The sequence below is a fragment of the Helicoverpa zea genome, chromosome 8 (genome assembly GCF_022581195.2).
Source record: "Helicoverpa zea isolate HzStark_Cry1AcR chromosome 8, ilHelZeax1.1, whole genome shotgun sequence".
In the NCBI taxonomy this organism is placed as follows: Eukaryota; Metazoa; Arthropoda; class Insecta; order Lepidoptera; family Noctuidae; genus Helicoverpa; species Helicoverpa zea.
The window spans coordinates 7,358,130-7,383,063 of record NC_061459.1 but is presented as its reverse complement, the minus strand read 5'-3'; the positions used below and the strand labels follow the sequence as shown (position 1 = coordinate 7,383,063).

General features: G+C 35.4%; 1 protein-coding gene and 1 long non-coding RNA gene across 2 annotated transcripts in view; one reads left to right on the top strand and one right to left on the bottom strand.

Annotated features, from left to right (window-relative positions):
- LOC124632618 overlaps positions 1–23,873 on the bottom strand; it is a 31,701-nt gene extending 7,828 nt beyond the window's left edge. Inside the window, exon 1 of the mRNA XM_047167512.1 lies at positions 23,636–23,873. Within this exon, the coding sequence (XP_047023468.1) occupies positions 23,636–23,873 (238 nt within the window). The remainder of the gene's footprint in view (positions 1–23,635) is intronic.
- Positions 1,568–8,442, top strand: LOC124632553. Its single transcript, XR_006984640.1, has 2 exons — positions 1,568–2,225; positions 7,757–8,442. It is a non-coding gene; the product is annotated as an uncharacterized LOC124632553 (long non-coding RNA).
- Positions 23,874–24,934: the final 1,061 nt, after the last annotated feature.

The following is a 24,934-nucleotide window of genomic DNA, read 5'->3' as shown; positions in this document are numbered from 1 at the left end:
GGTAATTCTAAACAATAACAAACAAAATGTATAACGTTGCCTGAGGTTGTACGGGCGCGAGTCGGCCCGCGGCAAGTCGAGCCCGCTACACTCTACTACTCTGCCAAACAACGGCGCACTATGAAATCACGATGTTCAGAAGACCCGATAATTATTGACTGAAATGTGTTAAGTCAAAATAACTGAATATTTGTAATCTTTGCACAAAAATGGCAATAAACCCAGAGCATCATAAGCGTAGTGCTCAATACGCGTTTCAAAAATTGACATCATCATACAAAATGAAATATTTTTGCCTAGACTCAAAATTCTGTCTCTCTAACTATTTAGTGGCCGCGTGCAATAGTAACGGCCTGATCAAATAATTCCTCTTAACATGGCAAAACTGCGGATGCAGCAAAAAAAACACATCCCAGTCTGGCACGGTACCAAATCCATAGGTTCACAGTTTATTCGCTCAAAATATTTTTTTGCTATTTCAAATTATGCCCTTATAAGTATTTATTATATATCAGAACTATTGCACTATTAAACTATAAAATTGCAAACCCACTTACTTAAAAAGTAATAAATTATACCTAACACAAGTCATTATTATAAACAATTTAATTCTAAGAAAATTATCTACATGTTAGATAATAGAGGATTGCGTAAGTAGGTACTAGGAAACTCATATCCAAGTAAGGGAGAAACTTTGCAAAGGTTCGACGAAAACCGACTCGGGAGTCGAAACAAATTGAAGTTCCGGAAACGATGAACGCAACCGCGAAAATATAATAAATAAGCACCTTCAAAGAAATTTTCTAAGTAAACTTGTAACTACACCGCCTATGTTGTTACGAATCGGTATAAAAGAAAGTTGTTGAGCGAAAGAAAATGAATTAAAAATACTCGTTCAGATTGGTAAGTTTCGCAATACTTTGGAAATTTGTTGGCAACGTTAACACAGCTCTCCGTAACGAAACGTGAATAAATTGAAAATAAGCAGAGAGACGCAGTCATTTGTAACTTTAGGGAAAGCATTTTAATATTTTTTGAAAGTCGACGATGAAAAGATGTTAAGAAGTGGAGTAACGTAGGCAGACATAAAAAAGTAAGAACTTAATAAAAGAATAAGTCAGTAAGTGAATCAGCACCGCTCACTGGTATTTATTTGTAAAGTTAAGGCAACTTGTTTATCTCGTATGTACGCACACAAAAACAAATTTTAACAATTCAAAATTCCCAACTGAAATAATATTATAGGGTTTGAATGTAACATTTAATGAAAGTTAAGTCGGCACGGTCTGTGTAGCCAACGGCTGTATGAAACTAAACACCTTGTTTTAGTTTACTCAACGATTCTACAAACTCAATTAGCATTACAACCTCTGAAAGTCACTTTGGCCGAAATGAAATTATGTAGGAAATAAACGCGGTTAGGGTGGATACACCTTACATGAATATTTTCCGGATAACGTTTCCTATTCCTTACTGTTTATATCGGTGTAATTTGTTTCGGTTTACGGTTATGATATATTCAGGCATTTAAAGACAACGACCGCCAGGTAAACTGGGTTGTGTTAGATCCTTTTATTTTATACGGGCAACACTGCTGCCACCGTGATGACAACCCTAGGAAGATTTTGACAGATAGAGCGCTCGCTTTCTTCGTTGACTGATAAACTATGTTTTCTTACGATTGTTATAAAAACTTGTGTTTTAAAAGTGAATACAAGCAGTTATTGTGATACGAATTGACGTTTTATTTCTGATGGAAGCTAGGAGATCATACCCTAGCTCATATCAGAAGCGGGAAGAACAGAAAACGCCTAGTTACCAATGGGGCGCGAATGCTCCGAATACAATAAAATTAATGATCACGCCACACCATGCGAAACACTTCTATACGAAGACGAGATGACCACAGCACTGATTGCTCAACCGCAATAATGCATCAAGGACTTTTCTACTCAAGGAAAACAAAGCGACATGGTCAACAGTATTATCATCAGCGTTCCTCCACTTCAGCGCTCGTGAACACTGATGGTATTGAAGAGTAAAACTGAATGTCTACAATCGGATGAGATTATAACTGCGAAAGACTTGTGGAGCCAATAATGACGACGATCAGACAAGATTCTTGTGTGTAGATTACTGCTCGACACACACTACGCCTGATGGCGATTAGACACCTCCGCCGTGATGAAACATTGTACCAGGTACCCGAGACATTGGACAATCAGGTATAAGTACATAAGCATAATATTTTTTTTTTGCATTCCAATTTAATCCATGGAATAGAAAACAACAATTTAATGGCCCAAACATGTGTATACATGCATACACACGCAGGTGCATGCATGTAGAATAATATTACAATTATTAAAGGTATGTGCTTAAAACATGTTTGCCACTTGTCATGGCACACAAATATAAAGCCAGAAACATTTAGCTCTAAATACTAAAAACTATTTGAGCCGACATTTCAGAGCTTCGGTACTGAGTTTTTTCTAAGTTATAGATATTTTATTGTACATAATGGATGCCATTCCAAATATAAGTGCAGTTTTACATGGATGTAAATAGAGCTTGCTATTGATCCATGCACGATTCATGCATTTCTAAGGTGGGTAAATGTATAACAATATATTTAATTAGACATCCATAAACCAGCTGGGAACATAGCAGATAGTCTGAGGTAAACATTTCTATCCTGAGTAATTATGTATGGTGTTATTTTTGGTACACATTGAATACATAAAATATTTACGGGAAAAGAGTAAATAAAGCAAGTAAAGCTAATTGCATAATTCATGGGGATGATGGCCAAACAATTTGGTGTTAATGCATTATTTACATACATTACTGAAATAGACAAAGGAAGTACCTACAAAAATAAGTAAATAGGATATATCAATAGGATCTTCACGTTGTAAAGCCAATAAAACATTAATTAAAATTGAAATAATCATAATCACTTACAAATAGAAGTAGAAAATAAATTGGTTAATTGACAACCAACAAAAACCGTTGGACACAGCTCTTGACTATTCTAAGTACATCCCAAGCGGTGATAACAGGTATTAATAATGGATAATCAAATACTTTAAAGTACTATAAACACTAAACTGGTTTTTATTAATAAAGTAACTATATGAAACTAATTGCTTCAAGCCAGTATGTTTCAGACAGTAAGTATGTTTTACCAATATGTTGGTTCTGCCAATACATACAGTTGATTTGTTATGTATGTGTTTTTTTAGTTTAGTCTAGAATAAATTAATAAGAACCCATCTGCCGCATTAAGCAAGTCCTGTAAGATGGTCTGGTCAACAACTAAGAAGTCTGGTAGATGTAAGGTTGTGTATAAATAAATAAATACATCATTGTTAAGTAAAACTTCATTCCAAGCAAATATCATTGCCTGTTATTATTTTAAAGATGCATGTTTTATCTTAAAGTGAAAATTATAAAAATGGTAATCTTTTTAAATGATCTTTTCCATATTATTAACTGTAAATTGCCTCACCTAGAAAAAGTTAAACTGCCTATTCTATCTGAATGTTGGATGACATTACAGCTAACAGGTACATTATAGGACTGTAACACATTAAGGATATTATTTACTTAAAGAATTTTACAGACTGAAGCATAATAAATAAATATAACTCAGTATTGTCAATTAATCAGAAGAAAATATAACTCAGTAGTGTCAGTAATCCGAGGAGCCGGATTAGATATGTTCTTTTTGAAAGATTTCATTTTAATTTGGAATCCACCACTTGATGCTGAGACCAATCTGGTTTCCTCGACCATTCAAAATAACCTGAAGTGCTTAAAGATATGTACACTAGAATCAAATAAATATAAAATTATCAAATTTCGGCTTTGAAATCTGAACGGAAAGCAGTTTATTATTATTAATTTAATAAATGAATATGGCGATTGCATCAATAAGAGATAGGTCTGAGTTGGAACGAAACAACATTAGTTAGACATAAAATTGTTTGATACTACACAGGAGCCATACCATCAGAATGCGTTATACTATGCTGAAAAAGAAGTATGTAAGATGGTTAAAGAATAAATGATTAGACAATCAATAAGTATTCTGTCCTAGCCCATTAAAAAGTCGAATGCATACCAGGGCACTCAGTAAAACATATAGATAAACTGGACTGAACTTTTATGGATGGTAACAATACAAGTTAACACTTCTCTCTAAACTCTCTTATGCATACCTGATAATATTCATATCAAATATTCTAAACACAAAAATATAGGTACTCTCATTATGATAGGAAATCTTGTAATTTCCTGGGAGGTTAGACATTTTATTCTGAGTTTAAATTTCATGTGCACATGTTGTATGTTGGACCTTCTCTCACAGAAAATTACATGTACAGTTTATGATGATTTTCTTGATTGATGTTGTGAGTCTATTCTGACCACTTATAAAATAGGAACCAAGATTGTGGAGGATCAGAGGAGTGAATTCAGTGGGGTGTCAACAATCCTTAACAAGTCAGTAAGTTCAACCACAAGTGTTTTACAGTCAACAACTAAGAAGGAGCATTGCTTAGTATTTATTAGTTTTGAACCATTAATTGAATAAACTGACTGATAAAAATAAAGAACAATTTATATGGTTATTGGAACTTATGTTTAAAGATGATGGCATCTGGTTATGTTTATATTCATGTATATATTTATTTGCATTCAATAATGTTACAATTGATGTTGAAGAGGCTTAAAACTAGGTAGGTACCATTATAGGCCCTGTTAGGGCACAGCTAAAGAAGGCAATACTTTAAGGCAACTTTTTTTTTGTCACTTTGTTTGTATTGAAATTGTTACTACAGCACCGCCTTCAATTCTGCTTTCGTATCCCTCATCAGGGATATAGTTTCGAAGGAGCAGAAGGCTTTTCCACTCACACTTTACATAATTAAATGAAATATAATATAATTTGATTAAATGGTATTAACTAAAAAGAAAAGTTTGCATTGAGAAGTGTAGTGATTTTAATGAATTGTTAATTAATAAAACAATACCAGACGAACAAAATTCAATGAATAAATTAAAGATTTATAAAATTTTTACATTAATTATTTGTTATTAATTCTTATGAGCCTCTGTATTGTAATGTGAAATAAATTGAAAGATTCATTCAATTCTATTCTATTTCAGTTTGGTTATATTGTTGAGTTATTAAAACAAGACTAGATAAATGAACTTTTGAGAAAATTGAGAGGTTTGAAGGTATGCACTCTGTACTGTTTTAGCTGGTTCTATTGTTTGTTGCTGAAAACAAACGACTTGAGGAAGAAAGTGGATTTATGTATTGATATTTTTTAACCACTACAATAAGGGATTAACAGAAACATTGTAATGTTGTAACAATTGTAACTTGTAGTGGTCTGATTGAGTTTGATTGTGTTGTTAAATAATAATAATAGAAAACATGTAATGATTTAGTTTAACCATAGGCATTGCTCTAATACAAATAAGAGATGGACAAAAAAAAAATGTAATTATTTGTACATTTCTCGTTTTATTATGTTGTTAATTATTAAAAACAAGCAACTGGAATGCTTATAAAGAATTAAATATTGATTAGACAAGATATATTGTACTAGTTGTGAGATAACGAATATAAATAAGAGATGGGCAAAGAAACTGACTAAAGAATGTTTAATAGCTACCTTGATCATATTGATGATTAATGAAAAATAAACAAGATAAAATATGTATACATATATATTGTAGAGATAGAAGATGTAATAAATTGAGATTTGTATATTGACCAGTTTGATGATATTGATAATTACGAAAGTCATTTATGATTCTGAATTTAATACTGTTTTACACGGAAGGAATTGTGTAAGGACGGTTTTATGTAAGAAGCCACTCTTGATAATATTATTAATCAATATTTATAAAGCACACTTAAAAAGCTGTATATATTTCTCATAACTCTCAATTTTTCGTCCTTAAAAATAAATTGTATATTGTATTGAAGATCGTTACAAGCGTAATGATGAAGTATATAAATCTAAGACAGGATATTAAGCAATTGTACATTGTATTGAAGATTGATACAAGCGTAATGATGAAGTATATAAATCTAAGAGGATATTAAGAAATTGTATGTTGTATTGAAGATCAATACATGTGTAATGATTAAGTTTATGAATCTGAGGCTAGATATTAAGAAATTGATAATGATGAAGTATAAACATCTGACGCTAGATATTGAGAAAGTTTATATTGTATTGAAGATCAATACAAGTGTAGTGTCCCAGTTTATGAATCTAAGGCTAGATATTAAGAAATTGTATATTGTATTGTTAATGTACTGTAGTTCAGGTACTGGATAGAAAGAAGTTGTTTACTGTAATGTGAAATTATATAAGCGGAAGCAATGTGTAAATATTGATTTGCACTTTGAATTATGATATTGATGAATTTGAATGTGTTAATAAGGAATAGAAGTTCAGAGACTTTGTATAATAGAAGTTTTCTATTGAAATAAGAAATGATATTAGTATCTTGATGCCAATATGGTGATGTTGACTTGTACTGCTTGAATTTGAATGAGATACACAAATCCAGAGACTGGATATAAAGGATTCTTGTCGTCGATATGTTGATATTGACTTGTAATATTGAAATTTGAATGTATTGATAAGGTACCTAGATAAGTCCGAGTCTGGATATAAGGAAGTGTTTATTTGATGGGGAACTATATAAATGATTTGATGGTTTTGACTTGTACTGCTTGAATTTGAATGTATTTATAAAGAATATAAATCCAGAGACTGGACATAAAACAAGTCGATTATTGAAATAGATAAATGATCTAAGTATATTGATGCCAATATGTTGATGTTGACTTATAATGGTTGAATTTGAATGTATTTATAAAGAATATAAATCCAGAGACTAGATATAAAACAAGTTGGTTATTGAAATAGGAAATTATATAAGTATATTGATGCCAATATGTTGATGTTGACTTATAATGGTTGAATTTGAATGTATTTATAAAGATTATAAATCCAGAGACTAGATATAAAACAAGTTGGTTATTGAAATAGGAAATTATATAAGTATATTGATGCCAATATGTTAATGTTGACTTATAATGGTTGAATTTGAATGTATTTATAAAGAATATAAATCCAGAGACTAGATATAAAACAAGTTGGTTATTGAAATAGGAAATTATATAAGTATATTGATGCCAATATGTTGATGTTGACTTATAATGGTTGAATTTGAATGTATTTATAAAGATTATAAATCCAGAGACTAGATATAAAACAAGTTAGTTATTGAAATAGGATATTATATAAGTATATATATGCCAATATGTTGATGTTGACTTGTAATGGTTCAATTTGAATGTATTGATAAGGTACATAAGTCGAGAGACTTGATAGAAGGATCTTGATGTCAATTTGTTAAACATGACTGGAAGGCGTAGATAGCTCCAAATGGGAGTGAATTCCTCGCTGCAGTCACAGTGATAGTAAGATTAACTTACTCTGTTAAACTTGAATGTTTTGATAAAGTATACAAGTCCAAATACTAGACGTGAAGTTGTTTACCGTAGTAAGAATTTGTACAAGTATATGGTTGCCCATTTGTTAAAATGGCAATGGTACACAAGTCACAATTTGGATTCAAAATGAAATGAAATTAAAATATTCGAAGAAATTGTTTATCGTAGTGAGAGTTTTGCAATTATATTGTTGACGATTTGTTACAGATGGCTGGAAAGCAGGTGGCAAGTGAGAGTGCTTGGCCTCTGCAACAGTAAAGAGAGGCAGGTGGCAAGTGAGAGTGCTTGGCCTCTGCAACAATAAAGAGAGGCAGGTGGCAAGTGAGAGTGCTTGGCCTCTGCAACAGTAAAGAGAGGCAGGTGGCAAGTGAGAGTGCTTGGCCTCTGCAACAGTAAAGAGAGGCAGGTGGCAAGTGAGAGTGCTTGGCCTCTGCAACAGTAAAGAGAGGCAGGTGGCAAGTGAGAGTGCTTGGCCTCTGCAACAGTAAAGAGAGGCAGGTGGCAAGTGAGAATGCTTGGCCTCTGCAACAGTAAAGAGAGGCAGGTGGCAAGTGAGAGTGCTTGGCCTCTGCAACAGTAAAGAGAGGCAGGTGGCAAGTGAGAGTGCTTGGCCTCTGCAACAGTAAAGAGAGGCAGGTGGCAAGTGAGAGTGCTTGGCCTCTGCAACAATAAAGAGAAGCAGGTGGCAAGTGAGAGTGCTTGGCCTCTGCAACAGTAAAGAGAAGCAGGTGGCAAGTGAGAGTGCTTGGCCTGTGAAGCTATGAGAAGATATGGTAACAAATGTAGAATATAAAAAGATTAATATCAGATCTGTTTGAAAACTTGATTACCCAGTATACATATATTTTCTTTGAATTGTATAAATTATTTTTCTAGTAAAAATTGCACTAAAATTATTTTGTATAATTTATTAATACATTTTTTAGCTCAATTTGTATTGTATAACATTCTCAGGACTAGATAGAAAACTGTATGAAATATGTAATTAATTTTATTTTCTTTTAAAAAGAGTGTCCATGGAGTTTCTTTCCGGTTCCTCTCTATGAGACCAACTCTTTGGAACCGTGCACCTAACTTTGACGTTTCGAAAGAGCTTTTATAGGACTACTTGAAAAAAAATGAGTTTGAGTTTGAATAAATTAGAGTAATTGTGTTAAATCCGACTTCTTGGAAAGTTGTTTAGTGGCCAATACGTGGCTAGTTCAACTTACATTGTATAACTTTCTCAGAGTAGTCAAAGTCAGCCATAAAATATTGTAAGCATTTCTTTTTTTTTATGTTATTATCGTATGTATCAATACATACCAAATGTTATACATATTATGTTTTAAAAAGAGTAACCATGGAGTTTCTTGCCCGTTCTTCTCCATAGGAAGCTACTTTTGGAATGGGCAACTAGAATCAAACTTATTTATGGGTATAGTTTGAGGACAAACTAAGGTCAGGAAGGCCGAATGTTAGATCCTTTTATTTTATACGGGCAACACTGCTGCCACCGTGATGACAACCCTAGGAAGATTTTGACAGATAGAGCGCTCGCTTTCTTCGTTGACTGATAAACTATGTTTTCTTACGATTGTTATAAAAACTTGTGTTTTAAAAGTGAATACAAGCAGTTATTGTGATACGAATTGACGTTTTATTTCTGATGGAAGCTAGGAGATCATACCCTAGCTCATAGTTGTGTTTAGAATGTAGTACTTATCATAGAAATTTGTATTCAGATATCGTCCTGTGATTTAGGTAGCTTTCGAAAGTGAATAGTTAAACCATATTCACGTGAATTGAAGGATTACTGATAACTGCGTCACTAATACTGTTGACTGAACTGAAACTCTGAAACATCCGGCGTCGCTTACATAATGTCATAATGCTCTGTGATACATGATTGAGCTTGCGATTACCACCGGAACACAACCATTATATTAAAGTCGTATCAAGTCCATTTTAATTATTAACCCTATCATAAAGTAAATAAGGACTTCTATTGATTTTTTGCCTATTTAACACCAGTTAAATAATACCCATAGGTATTAAAATTATGAAAAAGATCGAACCATACGCAATCTTTCCCAACCGATCAGAAATGCAGGCAATATTTGCGAGGTTCAACTGTTTTTTTCTTATCATAGATCGTATGAATATTTAACTGTTAGGTTCCTCAATTCCTAGCATATTATCACCCTTATCTTCTAAACCTTAAGGTATAAATTTGAAGAGCAAGATATCTGGTTCAGAGATGCGATGCTTCCCTTTAGTAAACAACTCAAGATTGAATATGAAAATTTAATCGACTAATTTAATCGAAGAGAGATACCTTGTAGCCGTCGACGGCTGACTTATTAAACGTCTCCGCGTAGGCATTGAGCTTGTAAATATGAATTCATAATAAAATATACTTCAAGTATTACCAAGCTGCCTTCATTGTTGCGACTGGGAATACCAACATATGTATTACTTCGATGTACGTAAACATAGAGGTCAAAGAAAATAAATAGGTTTTTATTATTCCATTATTACGTTATGTTCTGCCAAATCACTAAGAAGTACAGCCGATATTATAGGTAAGTAAAGGAATGGAAGAGATATTTTATTCCAGATCTGGAATTATTCAAGCTGAGACCTGCGAGCAGCGTTCATTTGTAAGCCGCCAAAGTTTGACAAGTTAGGTTGCATTTAAATGCTGCCGGTGGAAGGTTCAGCAGCCAGCCTTTCTCAAAATTAGCATTTTTCAAAGTCGAGTCAGCCTGGTGTCTGCGCATTCTCACCAGACTTGTACTTTTAGAACATGGATAATGCACGCATTGTTTTTTGTAGAAACTTTCTAAAGATCTCCGTGTAAACTTGAAGAAAAATAAAAAGTTCCCGCATAACAGCCAGTGGTTGTGATAACATTAACAAATAGTAGTAGCCTTGAAGAACCCCGAGAGCACTGGAGCTGACGTGAACTGCATAAATAAACGGGGATCCCGCCGCTATGAAATTCATAGGTATTTAAAAAATGTTAGCTGAGTAATAGTCTTCTTTGGGGAAAAATAATAGATTCCTTTACTCCAGCGATGAAAATGACCTGAATTAAATTTTCACATTCAATCGTCGCTGTTTGCCCCTGAGAGTGATCGCGGGCCGCCGCCGCAGCCCCCGCGCGCCGTTCCCACCCCGCTACCGTCTGTCGGTTCTCATCATACCTATTTTTGTTTTCGGCAATATAATCGCAGACAAAATTATACATTACGTATGGAAGAGTTATGTTTTATCCCACAAGGAATACTCGTAACCGCAAACAGTATAGGTAACTCTTGACGTGGAAACCTTTGATGTGTGGAGTAAACGTTTTGAACATGAAGGGGTAGCTTAGTGAAGGTGATGTAATATTTTATCTATAGTCATACTGAATTACAGTTTTCAAATGAATTCCGAACATGATTTGGCTTACAATGCCATTTTCAAAAGAAAGAAAACTTTTTTCCGTCTACGCTCGTAGTATTAATAAGTGCTTTTTTCTGTTGCAATTAATTCTCTAGACAGATATGACATAACTAAGGTTTTAGTCTTAATTAATTCAATACTCAGCTAATAAATCTGTCTGGTTCGGGATCACTTAAATTAGTGTAGATATTTAATCAAGCCATCGACGAATTAATTTGGATCCCAAGTTCCAGTAACTTCATCTGTTTACATATCGCTAGAATGTTGTCTAGATTATTTAACTTAGCCATTAAGTCGAGCCAGATAAAATATTAGATCGTACTGAAACCACTTAGAGCTATTTCCCCGGGATTGCGTGATAGCAACACTTAATTTACAAGCTCCATTTAATTTGAACTATTTTGAGGCTCAGGCAGGAATTTAAATATCTGCAGATAAGGAGCTCACGCGAATTGTTCGCCGCCGTCGACTGAGGAGCGCTCCGGCTAAATTACGAGATTAACGAATTAATGCTACACAAATTTCAGCTTTTAGACGAAAAAATATACAACCCTTCAGACTGCATAAGCGATTTAAGGCACTTCTGCAAGTGTGTCAATTAATTTATTAGAAATTGAATTATGCTCACTAAATTCAATTAAATACTAAAACTAAACTAAAACCGAATTAACCGTATAAATATATCTGCCACCCTATTCACAAAATTGCGCACCCAATATTACGCTTATCTCAAATAACGATGCTGTTACCGTAAAATGTGAATACATATGTAATAAAAGTGAACCTACATGTTTGTATTAAAAGCAAAATCGTTTCGACAAGTTCTGAAAAGCAATGGGTAATTCTGAAATAAAAAATAAATCTCAATTCGGAGGGCGAAAACTAGTTACAAAAACAAATGTAGGTACTTGGAAAATATACTTTTTTAAATAGAATGTGGGGCCGAGAGCAAAGTGCAGAGATTAGACACGGGGACCATCAATTACTCGTAATCCGAGGCACGTGCGAGCCGCTCATCGCGTCGCAAACCTATGGGGATTATTGAAATATTCTATACCCACACGCGACGTACGCGCTCGCACACCCGCTTATAAGCTTTTCAATAAAAACAGATAAGAAATTATGCAAAGGTTTGTCGCGTGCAATTACAATTCAGCATGAACTTGTCAGTGCATAATAAATCAAAAAGGAGCAAACAGCTTTACTACTTTCTGTTAAATTTTCCAATCATTTTAATTTGTACATGACAGACAAATAATCCTTTCTATTCGTCATACACAACGGCCGTAGAGACATCTATAGCCGTCTCAATTTCACACCTATTTTGCGAATCTGACCGGTAGTTCAATTAATCTTGCTGCAGATTGGATTGGATGCGATATTTGGACGCCTGTAGGCACCTTTGATGTGCCGCGTCAATTCTAACGGAGTCCCTAAATCTCCGAGTCAAATGAACATTACAGATATTTGGAATAGTTCGAAACTGTAATCAGTGAAACGTGCAATTCAAGAAGATTTTGAAGGCTCTGCTGTTGAGTTACATGTAGCTTTGTAAAGGCGAATTTGCCTGCTAAAGTTAAAACAAAGATTCTTATGAAAAAAAATATATTTCAAACGGTTGAAAATATTGTATCCTTCGTAAAAAGAAACTCTACATCACAACATTGGAATAAATATTGCACCCTAGATTTTAATAGACTTACTTGCAGTAAATAGACTACATACATAGATAACTATCATCCACTTCAGTAACTGGGTGAAAACTTGCTGGAAACAACACTAGTTTTGTTCATGCCCGAGTACTTAGTGCTAGTACTAGGACCTGTGTACTTTGTGTTTCCAACTCGAAAACTAAAGACTTTCATAGTAACCTATAACATAGTACAGTCTTAATCATACGTAATGAGTTAAACAAGAACTTATCTAGCGAAGAGGTAGGGAAGTGCGGATAACGTGAACCGGACTTAAAAGAAGGTCCATGGTCAGAAGTCAATACTTTTTATATAAAGTTTATTTTTTATTTTAGACACAATAATTAGAATTAGATGGTGTCGACGGTCTCGACGCTGTTGTTCGTATACCTTCGGGGTATAAGAAATTTGTCCAAATCTAAAACCGAGCGCCAAGACAAAACCTTTCTGTAAGTGTTCGTGACAATTCGCTACTTATTATTTAAAAGGCTCATTTAAGCTAGAGGAAGTTATTTGTCTGAAAACAATTCAAGACTTTCCAAAAAATGGAAATGTCAAGAGGATTTTTGCCAGGATTATTTTAGTCCCTATTTATGTCATCTGAACTAAGTATTCTCTTGAATACTATAACTTGAGTGATAATTAAATATGTATCTTGACAAATCCGGCCGCCTGTCCGCCAGGCAATCTTGTAAAATATTCAATCAACCTCGTTGGGTTACTAAACAGAATAACCAATTAGATCGCTACTCCGCGCCTAATATTCATTACTTACAGTTAAGATATCTACAATAGCATGAATACATGCTATTGTTGGATTGGTATACTCGATCATCATTACGCTATGTTGTGACACATTTGGAGCGAAAACACTAATTAGGTTTAGTGCGCATTCAGCTGTCACGGTTCGACATGTAAGCGCATCGCAGGTTACGATGAGCACAGATCTGCTTGCTTAGCTATGCATGCGTAAGCACGACGTCTCTGCAAGTCGACGTGTGTTTCCACCCTCGCAGTGTATTTCTGCAATCGATGAGACTTTTCCGTCGCACACAGTCCCTTCAGCAGTCTGCTACGACATACAACATCCATAAATGCATGTATTGTGAGAGTATAAACTAATAATTCCTATGCAATGTTGTTGTTTGCTCAAACAAATAGAAATGTGTCTGGTTTGCACAAGCTATATCTGTCTACATTGTAAATAAAAGGTACAAATACGACTTCGAAAAGATTTAATTACTAATCTATTGGAATAAATTTTGCAGCAGCCTACTTTTTGTTTCGATCGGATGCTTTGAAACTGAACATACATTAATTCGTCAGTCAACAAGCAAACGAAGTAACTTTAGCACGTGTGAGTGTCTCATTAATGTAATGATCGAGTTCGCAAATAAAACATAATGCAATGTTAATGACCCGTTAAAGTTACTTACCTGTTCCCGCCAGTCGTGCGGTTTCATGGAGTCAACTACGAGTTTTCTGGTAAAGAGGGTAAATGAGCTTGTATATGGCGCCCTCTCGTGACCTCCCGACGAACAAAACGACAAAGAGAGGTACGGCAACATTTACAGAGAAAATGGCCGTGGGGCAGTCAGGGCGACCCTCTACCCTTTGTTTCCTTAAAGCGCCTCACCGCGCCGCTTGCCGGCAACTGGCCGAACCTTTCGACGAAATATGTACACTGCGTTTTGCGGCCTTTGTTCTAACATATTAATGTGAATTCCTAAATGTATTTATTAACTTTTGGCAGCCTCATGCGTGCTTGAATTTTACAGTATAAGGAAATTCCTGAATTAACATTGTTGTATATTTTTTGCGTAGTGCGAGTTATATTAGTACGTAATACACATACGTATTTTATGCATGATTTAATAAAAGTTGTAGAAGAATGCTCGTTTTTTGCTCTTACAACCGCTGTCTGTGGGGGACACCGGGGCGGACGCGACGAGCGAGACGCTCACCGCAGGAATTTCTAAATCTTCATAAGATAATGGATCGCTTCGTGAAAGAAAAGGACCTCTCGGCTTGGAACTTTGTTGAATTCCTGACTCGTAATTAATAAAATTACTTTTTGGGAGCTTTCCTCAACTTCAAAGAATTTTAGCATAAAAGAAAAAGTTAAGTAGATGAATTATTTTTGAATGATAAAGGGAATAATTTTGGATATTTATACACTTAGGAGTTGAGTTATTCCGAACATTTTCACCGTCGTTTTGAATATCATAAAGGAACAATGCAAAAGATTTAGAAAATAACAAAAATCGCTGCAACTGCCCTATTACAGGGAACTGTGTATTTTATTGTTTCAAAGTTGTTACAATATTGACACACTTATTTTTTTGTAGTATACTTAAGAAAGCTGAAGTCCGCTCTCAAGGGTAAATTGCATTTAGTGAGAACTATCAAGAAAGTATTTACCCTGCAATTGAACTCTACGAGATTTATAGGATTTCTCTCGACGCATATTCTCGAGAGCTCTTTTCTTTTAATTTCTTATTCTTCGTGTATTTACGTTCGTGCTTGAACTCTGCAAATATTGGTCTTCACTATAAAAATAGATAATTGCTATTAAAGTAGCGAATTTTGTAAGCCCACATTTTATAATAGGATAAAAGCTTAGTTGATGGCTATTGTTTGAGATTTGAATTCGTTGAAATAGATAGAGGGATTGGGTCGACATAGTTGTAGATTGGTAGGTAAGCCCCAACGGTCACTTCAAAGGGAATAAAAGTGCTAATTCGTAGCGAACATCAGTCGATGAAATTAGTCGAAGGTCGCGCTTATCTGGCCGGTGTGCTGATAAGCGCCCGCATGTCGGATTATAGTGGAGTCGCGCGACAATCGCACGGTCGTGGCTGTCGTCAGTCGCAGTGCAACGACTGCTAGTTTAATTCGTGAAGCCACATAAATCCCTGTTTGATGAGGGTGGCGCGCTTTCATTAGATACGGACTCGGAGCAATCGCTGTTGATGATAGCGTGTCATTGTCTCTCGTTACGTCAATACTTTAGTTCATGTGTGTTTTATCGTCCCTCCATTTGATTTTAACTTTATAAATAGAGGATTAAAGTTGTGTTTTACTAGCCTTTAAAGACTTAAGTTTATAGACATATGATCTCCATTTTCAGTAGTAGCTCTCTTGCACTCAAAAAATAGTCAAAGTAACCCTTTATAGCTTTTACATGTATATTTAGTAATATTACCTAATTTTATTATTCAAAATAAAATTAGTTTCATTATAAAGAGGACTAATGTTACTAATTTGTATACTCTTTGTGAATAACTACTATTGAAGTCCAAACACGTCCTCCTTATAATAAAAACTAATTTAATTATGAATATTGTGTATACGAACCAAATAAACTAATGACAAGCCCTATGTACCTATATGCCTACCAAATTCACATTAACTAATCATATTTTCCTTTAAAAATCAACATTCATAACGTACACATAAGTCGTCACAAGTACTTATTTCACATAATAACTCTGCTCATCATGTGACACATCAAAAAAGCTTTTAAAGTAATCAATCAATTGGTTAGGTTGATTCACTATGTTTATGGTGAGGTTCCGTTCAAGCGACATGTCAATATGCTATGCCACCTCCTGTACAAAGCTACCTGTCACGAAGCAAACATTTATCACAATTCCACCGAATTTCCTTTAAGCTTACAAAGATATCGGCTTCCCTGTAACTGTATGGGCGGATCGTGTTATCACACAAAATATAGCATTACATTATAGAATAGATTTATAGGTGATATTATGAGCTGTTGTAAATCAGACACACCTTTTACACAATTGACTGACAGTAGGATATGAGCCTAAATGTAAGTGGATTTTCTATAAGATGAATCTGCCTTATCATTAAATAACAAAAATTAAAATCTTAACAAGCCTTTTAATTTAAAACAATCGTATCTAGATATGTAATAAAATAAGGTCGAAACAAAGAATTAATTTTGTACTCAAACCGAAATAATACAGTGATGGTGAAAAATATTTCCACCAAACAATTAACAAAGCTTTAAAAACTATGAGAAACATAAGCAAAACGTTTATAAGTCAGCGACAACGAATGGCTATTCCATTGAGCACATAGAGGCACAATGTTGTTATTGTCTTACTTACACTTGAGCGGCATACCTGCGCCTCACAAAGGTCGCGTACACAAGCTTAATTGAATAAACCTAACTGCTTGTGATTCAGGGAAGGTAATATCAGGTGCCTCCCTCGCTTTTGAAAAACAATAACCGTGGAACATTGCGCGGAAACCTTTATACAAAAGAGAGTCGCTCAATGAAGTTGCACGCCGAAGAATTTCCATGCAATAACGGGGCATAGCCTCGGCGAGGATTCTTGTGGAGCGCGGCCGGAGATATTGCGTACTTACTGGGCTTGCCTCTAATAACACCGCCGATACCGTTTGTGTAAGGAGAAAAATACGAAATGAAATGGAAACTACCAGACGCCTTATGGTTTCCAATCTCGACTAACATTACACGAAGGTACGCGAGCTATTTCGCATTTTAATATTCAATGAAGATTGAGAATAAGTCGTCAAAGTTTCGTATAACGTAGGCAATCATCTTTCTGAAGACAGCAAGTGGAAAGATTTTGATTATTTCTTTATAATACTCTGTGTACTCGGTGGTTACGGCGAGTAAATCTCTTGAAAATACAATTTTACTTGGGTACATTTACGTTGTTTTGCACTACTCGGCTTCGTAACCACTATTGAGTCAGTTTTTTCTCCGTTTATAAAACTAATCTTTTCAGTAGCTGCTGCTTGCTCCAGTTTCGCTAAAGAACTCGTTAACGATAAGTGTTATCTATAAAATGCTACAGTTTTAAACAAGAAAGTTTGGAACTATAAGCAACAATCCTGTTTACTCAGGTTAATTTTAGGTAGAGTATTATTACAAAACGGCAGCGTAGTAAAAATAGGTATTCTAAAAATATATCTTATCATCAGAATACATAAGTTATTTGAAGCCGTACATTCTGCTATTGAGCATGAACTAATGGCCATGGGCCCAAAGCCCTTTCTAGGCCGTCAAAATGTTATGTTATTGGACTATACAAAAAAGAGAAGTGTGAGCCTTTATTTATTACAATACTGCTAAATCGAGAACATAACTTCGTGACATTTATAAATAAAAGTAGATACGTCATAAAACTTATTTATAGTTGTATGTGTACATCAATATATATAATAGGCGCAAGTATGTAAATGTAGGCACACTCGACGGAGCACTAGTCTCGCAGACTGAAAGTTGGTCGTGCCTAGTCTCACTCGCCCTTGACTGCTTCTTAAGAATTCTCGAGCCCGTCGCTCCTCTATCTACTTACTAATTTAATTAATATTATTCAAATCGTCTTACATAGTCCTCTTGTAACCTTTCTCGCTATGAATGGGTTTCACATATTTGCAAAGCTCTTTACAAAATCGTTCAACCCGAAATATACGAAAACGCTTGATTGCGCATGAAAAATGCCTATCTAGTATATTTCAAGTTTATATTATTTTTTCATCCCCAAATCAGCATAAAATTAGAACTCATAAATGAAACATGTTGTAAATCTTTTTTTGCGACGCGGCACACATAGCAATTTGTTATCGTTATTAATTTTAACGCGCCATTTCGAAAAAAATGAACGAAAATATAACGTTATATTTGTTATTTGTGTAATACAATGGGTATTCTGGAACAGCAATTAACCCATCACTGGCAGTGGCGGTAGACAGACACATCGATTACCAAATTCGGAAAACGCATTTATGATGCGACGTAGCCGTGCATTAAAGCTCTGCAAATGCCATCACGCGGCGAGACTAATCACATTAGTGCCCATCGCAAAGGTAATGCTGGTAACAGCCTAAAAAGCCGCCATTTGCATGTCAGAGCGGACCTCAGGAACTCGCACTACACTGCAGCGTAAATTATTCACTCTCATATGAATCTCATATCGGAGATGGATACTAAACTTCGTACTCAACGTTAGTTATAAATAAAAGATTTCCTCTGAACAAAACAAATTTGAAATTCTCATAGAACGGACTTATGGAAAATGTTTACTTAATAGGAGTATTGAACTGTTTGTATGGACTGGGTGCTACGGAGATGAAAATTACAGGTGGGTGAATATATTTTTTATATATTGGATCTACTTATGAGCTAATCTTTATATTCAACTGGATATACTGGAAATGGTTAAATTCTTTCTTTTTGCCTTGAATTGTAACAGGTAAATTGTATTTTATTTCATGGTCTATTAAAAGTACGTGAACAATAGAGGGCAACACAATGAACAAAGAGTTAAATGAACGTGTACGTGCATTTGTATGATCGAATGAACAATCAGGTTTGAAGGACTACTATTGTACCAATACGCACATTTTTGTCACTTCCATTTCTTTATTTACGAGTATTTACTTCGATCAATAGAAAAATCAACTATGTCAGTGTAATCAGGTATGTTACAATTTTAAATCTTTATAAAATACCTGTCGATATCGTTGGTGAGTAGTGGTTGATGGTGAATAGTTAAGAAAAAGGTTCCTAGAGTATTAATATTATGTTAGTGAGATATTTACAGCACAAGAACATTAACAATTATTTTTTAATAAGATCTGTCACTAATAGGGAATATGTATCGTTTTTAATTAGATGCAGACACTATCCCTAACATTAAATATTAATTGTAAAAAAAAAAACTAAAAAAACACGCTTGTCAGGTATTGTCGTCAAAACTCAGAGCGTGTGCAAAATTACATCCTAATCGAAGACCGAGAAGTGGGCCAAATTAGGATTCCAAGATTTTCTTACATTCATAGTTACAAGTGAAGCTAAAATATAAGCGTGTTAAAAAAACAAGAACTAAAATGACAAAATTGGCCATTCATTTCGCATCAATATTTTCTGTACAGTAAATGCGAAAAAAATCTGTGGCTTTACATATTTTAACGTAAAAATGTGACAAGCATTGGTTATTTTGTGAAACAATTGAAATATGCGCTGTTAATGCTATTTGTAAATTTTGAACGTAAAATTTGAAAGGGCCTCTCGATCATATCATTTGATCATAAATCTTACTTTTGTACACTCATTTATGCTTTATATCTTTTTGATTTTTTCGTAAATTCCATTTTCGGTATGTCCATTTTTCAGCGACGACGGTTTCACCCTTCTAAAGGATCACGGACAATAAGTCATGTGAAGTTCACCTGTAGGCTAGCACTGGTACCCTAATGCGGCGTTCTAATTTTGAATGACCCGTTATAATTATTCATAACCGCTAATTAATCAGACGTGGCAAGTTCTCATTGGCATCGAGAGCACACATTGATCGCTAAATAGTAGCAGCCGTGCCCGTAGCTCTCGAACATGACGCTTTATCAACAGACCGGCAATTGTCGAAACTAATATGTAGCATACGGGCCGTTATACGTACGAGCGTTATACGGCATCATCCAATTAAGTGCATATTTACACCCCATATGAGCACCCGACATTATTGCCATGCAGTTTACACGTGATACCGGTGCCTTTACGTTCCGTTCAGCAGTTCGATGCAAAGATATGTAGTCATGTTTACCCGATACTCTCGTGACTATTGAGCTCCCGATGAATACTTAACGCGAGTGTCCATACAATACAAATTCTATGTGCGTTGACAATATAAATGTTATTCGTCTGAAGATTTTCTTTTGTTTACAGGAATTTGTATTTGGAGCAAAACACCGAGTCAAGTCAGTGAAGAAGTCAGTACAGTAATCCTGCGCCTATTTACCAGACTATACAAACATTTTCTCAATTTTATATTTACTTATTATGTAAACATATTATTTTTATTAAAATTGCTTCATACATTCCGTAATCTGTAAAAAAAGCTCTTCTCATTTAATTGAAAATCACGAAATATTTCACAAAACATGATATAAAGTTTATTGAAGGAGAAAGATACTTTTATAAGATTTATTCAATAAAATGTACTACGTACTGCGCATATTATCTCCATCATTCTATAAAACGTCTCTTCATATCAAAATAAAACTCGTACAATATTTAACGTATCTAGTCTCAAATCTCCAATAGCATTATTTTTCCAATAAAACGCTTGTCATCGGGAATTTAATAAAATCTTATTGAATTGGTGCCCACTTGATGCTTCGATGTTTATTGAGAAGGAGGTACGAGAGTCTGTTTCCTACACACGCTCAATTAATAATACTTTTAATTTAGTACTGGCGTACACAGAAAAGAAAAATAAATCGTCACAATTGCTATAACTAGAAATCTCAATTTCAATTACTTGTTCCTTTATGAACTGTTTTGTTTAGGTTTACAGGATCTATACAACCTCCTTAGGCAAACTTTGTCGGAGATTTACTCGCAGAATTATTAACAGCCACGATTAAAAATAAAATCTGTCTCAGTTTTTTGCAGAAAACGACTTCCTCTGGGTTATTACAAGCGGATGAGTCTAGACGGGATCAAACAAGTACTTTTTATCTCATAAAAGTGAACGAAAGTTAACAATCCAATAGCTCAACAAGTCAACATTAATCTGTGTTTATTTTAGTAATTAACGTTATCATTTTTGAATCACTAAGTTATTTAATCATCTTAATTCAAAGTTTGATTAGTCTTCATCTCTTTCCGTGATCGTAATGATATCAACAAATTAATATTGAATAATATATTATTTATTCAAAGAAAATGAGAAGCTAAATCATTTTCAAAGAAAACCAGTAGTACCTACCAAGATAACTTGTAGTCACAGAACAGTTGATAAAGATCAGTATTGGAAGAAAACATTAAAGGATTCCTCTAAATAAAGCAGCCTAGAAGGAGGCCAAAAAGATAACGCTATCTATGTCTTTATGTAATATGAAGTAAGGTAAAGGCAATATCTAAGCCGCAATAACATGAACCTTTATAATATTCCTTTATGATAATGTTGTACGCCCTGTTAGGTAAATATAGTCGCGCATGCCGCGGAAATATGAAACAACGTTAAACTAACACAAGATTTAGTATTGGTAGTTTAGTGTGCCTGTTTGTGTACTAAACTACCTTGCTGAGCTTCCAACTTGTATTATGTAGCAGCTCAAAACTAATGTACGGAGTTCATGTTCTATTTACATGAGGGAGTTCTTCCTTATTAAGGAAACTATTATGTGCGGAATTTCGCATAGGTATGGATTTCATAGAAAATCAAATGGTGTTTATTATTATTTGAACTTTCAATCTTGTATTTTTAATGTTTAACAAAACAGTTTAACTGTATGAAGATAAAGAACAATGTAGCTGAAACAATAAAATGTAATAGAGAGGAATAATTCGTGTAGAACTACGAGGTACTTACGCCTAATCCCGCACGGATCACATGCAGTAGGCCCTAATGTTTACAAATGTTTCTATAACGAAACCTTCATTTATATAAATAAATGTTTTATTGTACGTAAACGTTGTCCAAGCTAAGGTTACATAACATTCAAATCAATACAAAGCTTGGACCAACGACTAGCATTTATTCTCATCGGGGCGACACACGAATTTTCGTCATAAGCTCGATCTAAACCTTTATCGATGCAGAGCCATTCAAAAAGCACCTCTATTGTTTAGCCTGTAAGGTTCTACGGATCGATACACATGTGAACCGTTTCACAAGGGTTATTATCATGACTGAAGCTTTGTTAATCCTTTCTATTCTGTAGCAATCGATGTGCAGGATTCGTGCGTGACATTATAAGAGCTATTTACAATGTTACAATACGTACCTGAAGAGTCTGACTAATGACCCATTGATTCTTGCCCTCAATAGCATTCGGTTGAATTAATACACACGGTTTTTTTTTTTTTTCAAAAAATCCCTCTTAACAATAATTATTGAATTCACCCAACTTTACAGTGTAAGTATGTTTGTAAAGTAACAAACAATTGCAGGTAAAGGGCCAAGCAACATCGGTCTTCGATCAAGAAACTTACTTTCCGCACTTGACTTCTACCCAACTTTGTTTCTATCTCCAAATGCTGCAGCGATGGAGCGTCTTGTCTATATGCTTGTATTCGATTCCCAACACAACTTTGTTGTCACGTTAAGTTGTTTGTACACGTGACTTGATTGTGATTCAATAAATTGATCCGTAAACCCTATATACGTAGATGGCTTTACTGTATTTAATCCCCAAATGAGTCTAAAAATAAGTCCAAAGAATTAGAGTCTAAAGTATTTGGAGAGCAAAGGAAAACTCCGCTGTGCATCTGTATGACTTCATTAAATCCTTAGTTTGTGTCACAGACGGACGGAGCGGAGGCTGCGCTGGGTTTACGTGTAAAGTTTTCCTCATAAGCTCACCGCAGGGCGCTCCCCTATCAATTGCCGTGATCCCGTGCCCCCGTGCACTCCGCCTTCCCTCCACTGCCCCTGCAAGCCCCACTAATGATCCCACTTGTTAGGGCTCAGCACGGACCTTCGGCCGTGTCACTTGCTGAATAACAAATTCCAAGCTGATCCCACTTTGCTATAGCCACTAGAACTAACAATCGTAGGTCATAAGTTTGAGTGTAGGTATTTGAACCCAAGCCTAAATGTGGTAAAACTGTACATGTACAACAAATGTAAGCTGTAATTCATTCTTATGTTATTTGAATACGGACTTTGAGCTACATTACTTTATATATTTTGAATATCAAAAATGCATTTTAGTTTCAGTTGTAAATGTGCGGTATGCGACCAGAAAGCGACCACGCCAAAATGCAATCGGAAATTGGAGGCAAATTCTACAGAAATTTCATTATACTTCCAACTGGCATTTTTATTTACACGTAATAAACAGCGTGAATACAAAAACACAACACATGATCCGCAGGGATATAAATTCCATTTTTAATCTGCCAGACTCATACTCGGCTGACATTCAATATCAGAGATTAATTACATGCAAAACTTACTGTCGAACTGTTGTGTGGCCTGAGCGAGGAGTGAGGCGAACACCCTGTCGGCGAGGGGTGGGGGCTGCGGGGGGCGGTCGTCGTCGCTGCTGCTGTACCTGTCGCCGCCCCACTCCAAGGAGCGCTGGCGACGGACCCCGCTCGCGCCGCTCGGAGCGCTCGGCAGCCCGCCCGACAGCCCGCTCAGCGAGCCGGCCTTAGCCCGCCGACCTGGCCGCTCCATCCTCGACGTGCTCATAACATCTTGTCACCACATCTGCAGACAATAAAGGAAACCGTTATAAAAGAACATTCCAAGTAATATCGATAATACCTACGTAATACGGTAGGCAAATCTGAAGTCTAACAAGGTACAATGATACCTATATAATATCTGAGTATATATTAATTTATAACAAACGTTACGGGGTTTTCAAGAAAAGAAATAAACCCTCCACCCTAAGAATGAAAAACGATTTACAATCCAAAAAAGTTTAGCACTCGTTAATTTGAGATCTACCACTGCCCGCTGAAACATAAGCCCTTGTTCAAACAAAAGAAATCGACACGATATTTTATCAAAGCAGTTACAGCGTCGTGAACGGAAAAGAACAACTGTAATAAAGAGCCTACAAGTCGTTTGGTTAGCGACCCTACATAAATAGGAAGTTTGCGCCAGAGGGCGTGCGTGTTGGAGCCCTAATCCAGTGGATTGTGCCGCGGTGTCGCCCGCTTTCCGCGCCTTCCAACATCATTTCTCGTATTGACTTAATTTGTACAAGCTTCAGTTCGGCTTCCCACCGACAATTTAAAATACAATTTAATTGTTGCATCAAGCGAACTGAACGCGACACTCAATTATATTGCAATACCAATCGATATTCGGTGCTATCAACAGATACTTGAACACCTTTTTTTTTTTTATCGACGTAAAATCATCAAATGACCCCTCCCGCTGTGGGTTAGCAGCGGTGAGGGAGTGTCAGACTCTTACTGACTAAAATCGTCGTGTTCCGTCATAGGCCTTTTATGTACCAGGGCCGCGGTATCTCTTTCGAACAACCCGCAGCCCCGGCAGATACTTGAACACCTAGGCTTATTATTATATTCATGAGAAGATAATGTTGTAATGGCATTTTGGACTAATGGTCATCATTAATGTTAATGAACATAATAACAGAACACTAATCCGTGAAAGATAATACCGAGGAAGAATATCTGCGACGAGATTGAACGCGAAGCGTAAGGTGTTATATTAATTTGGTCGAATATCGGTCCACCCACATTTTCGTAAATCCGATACACATAATGAATATTTTC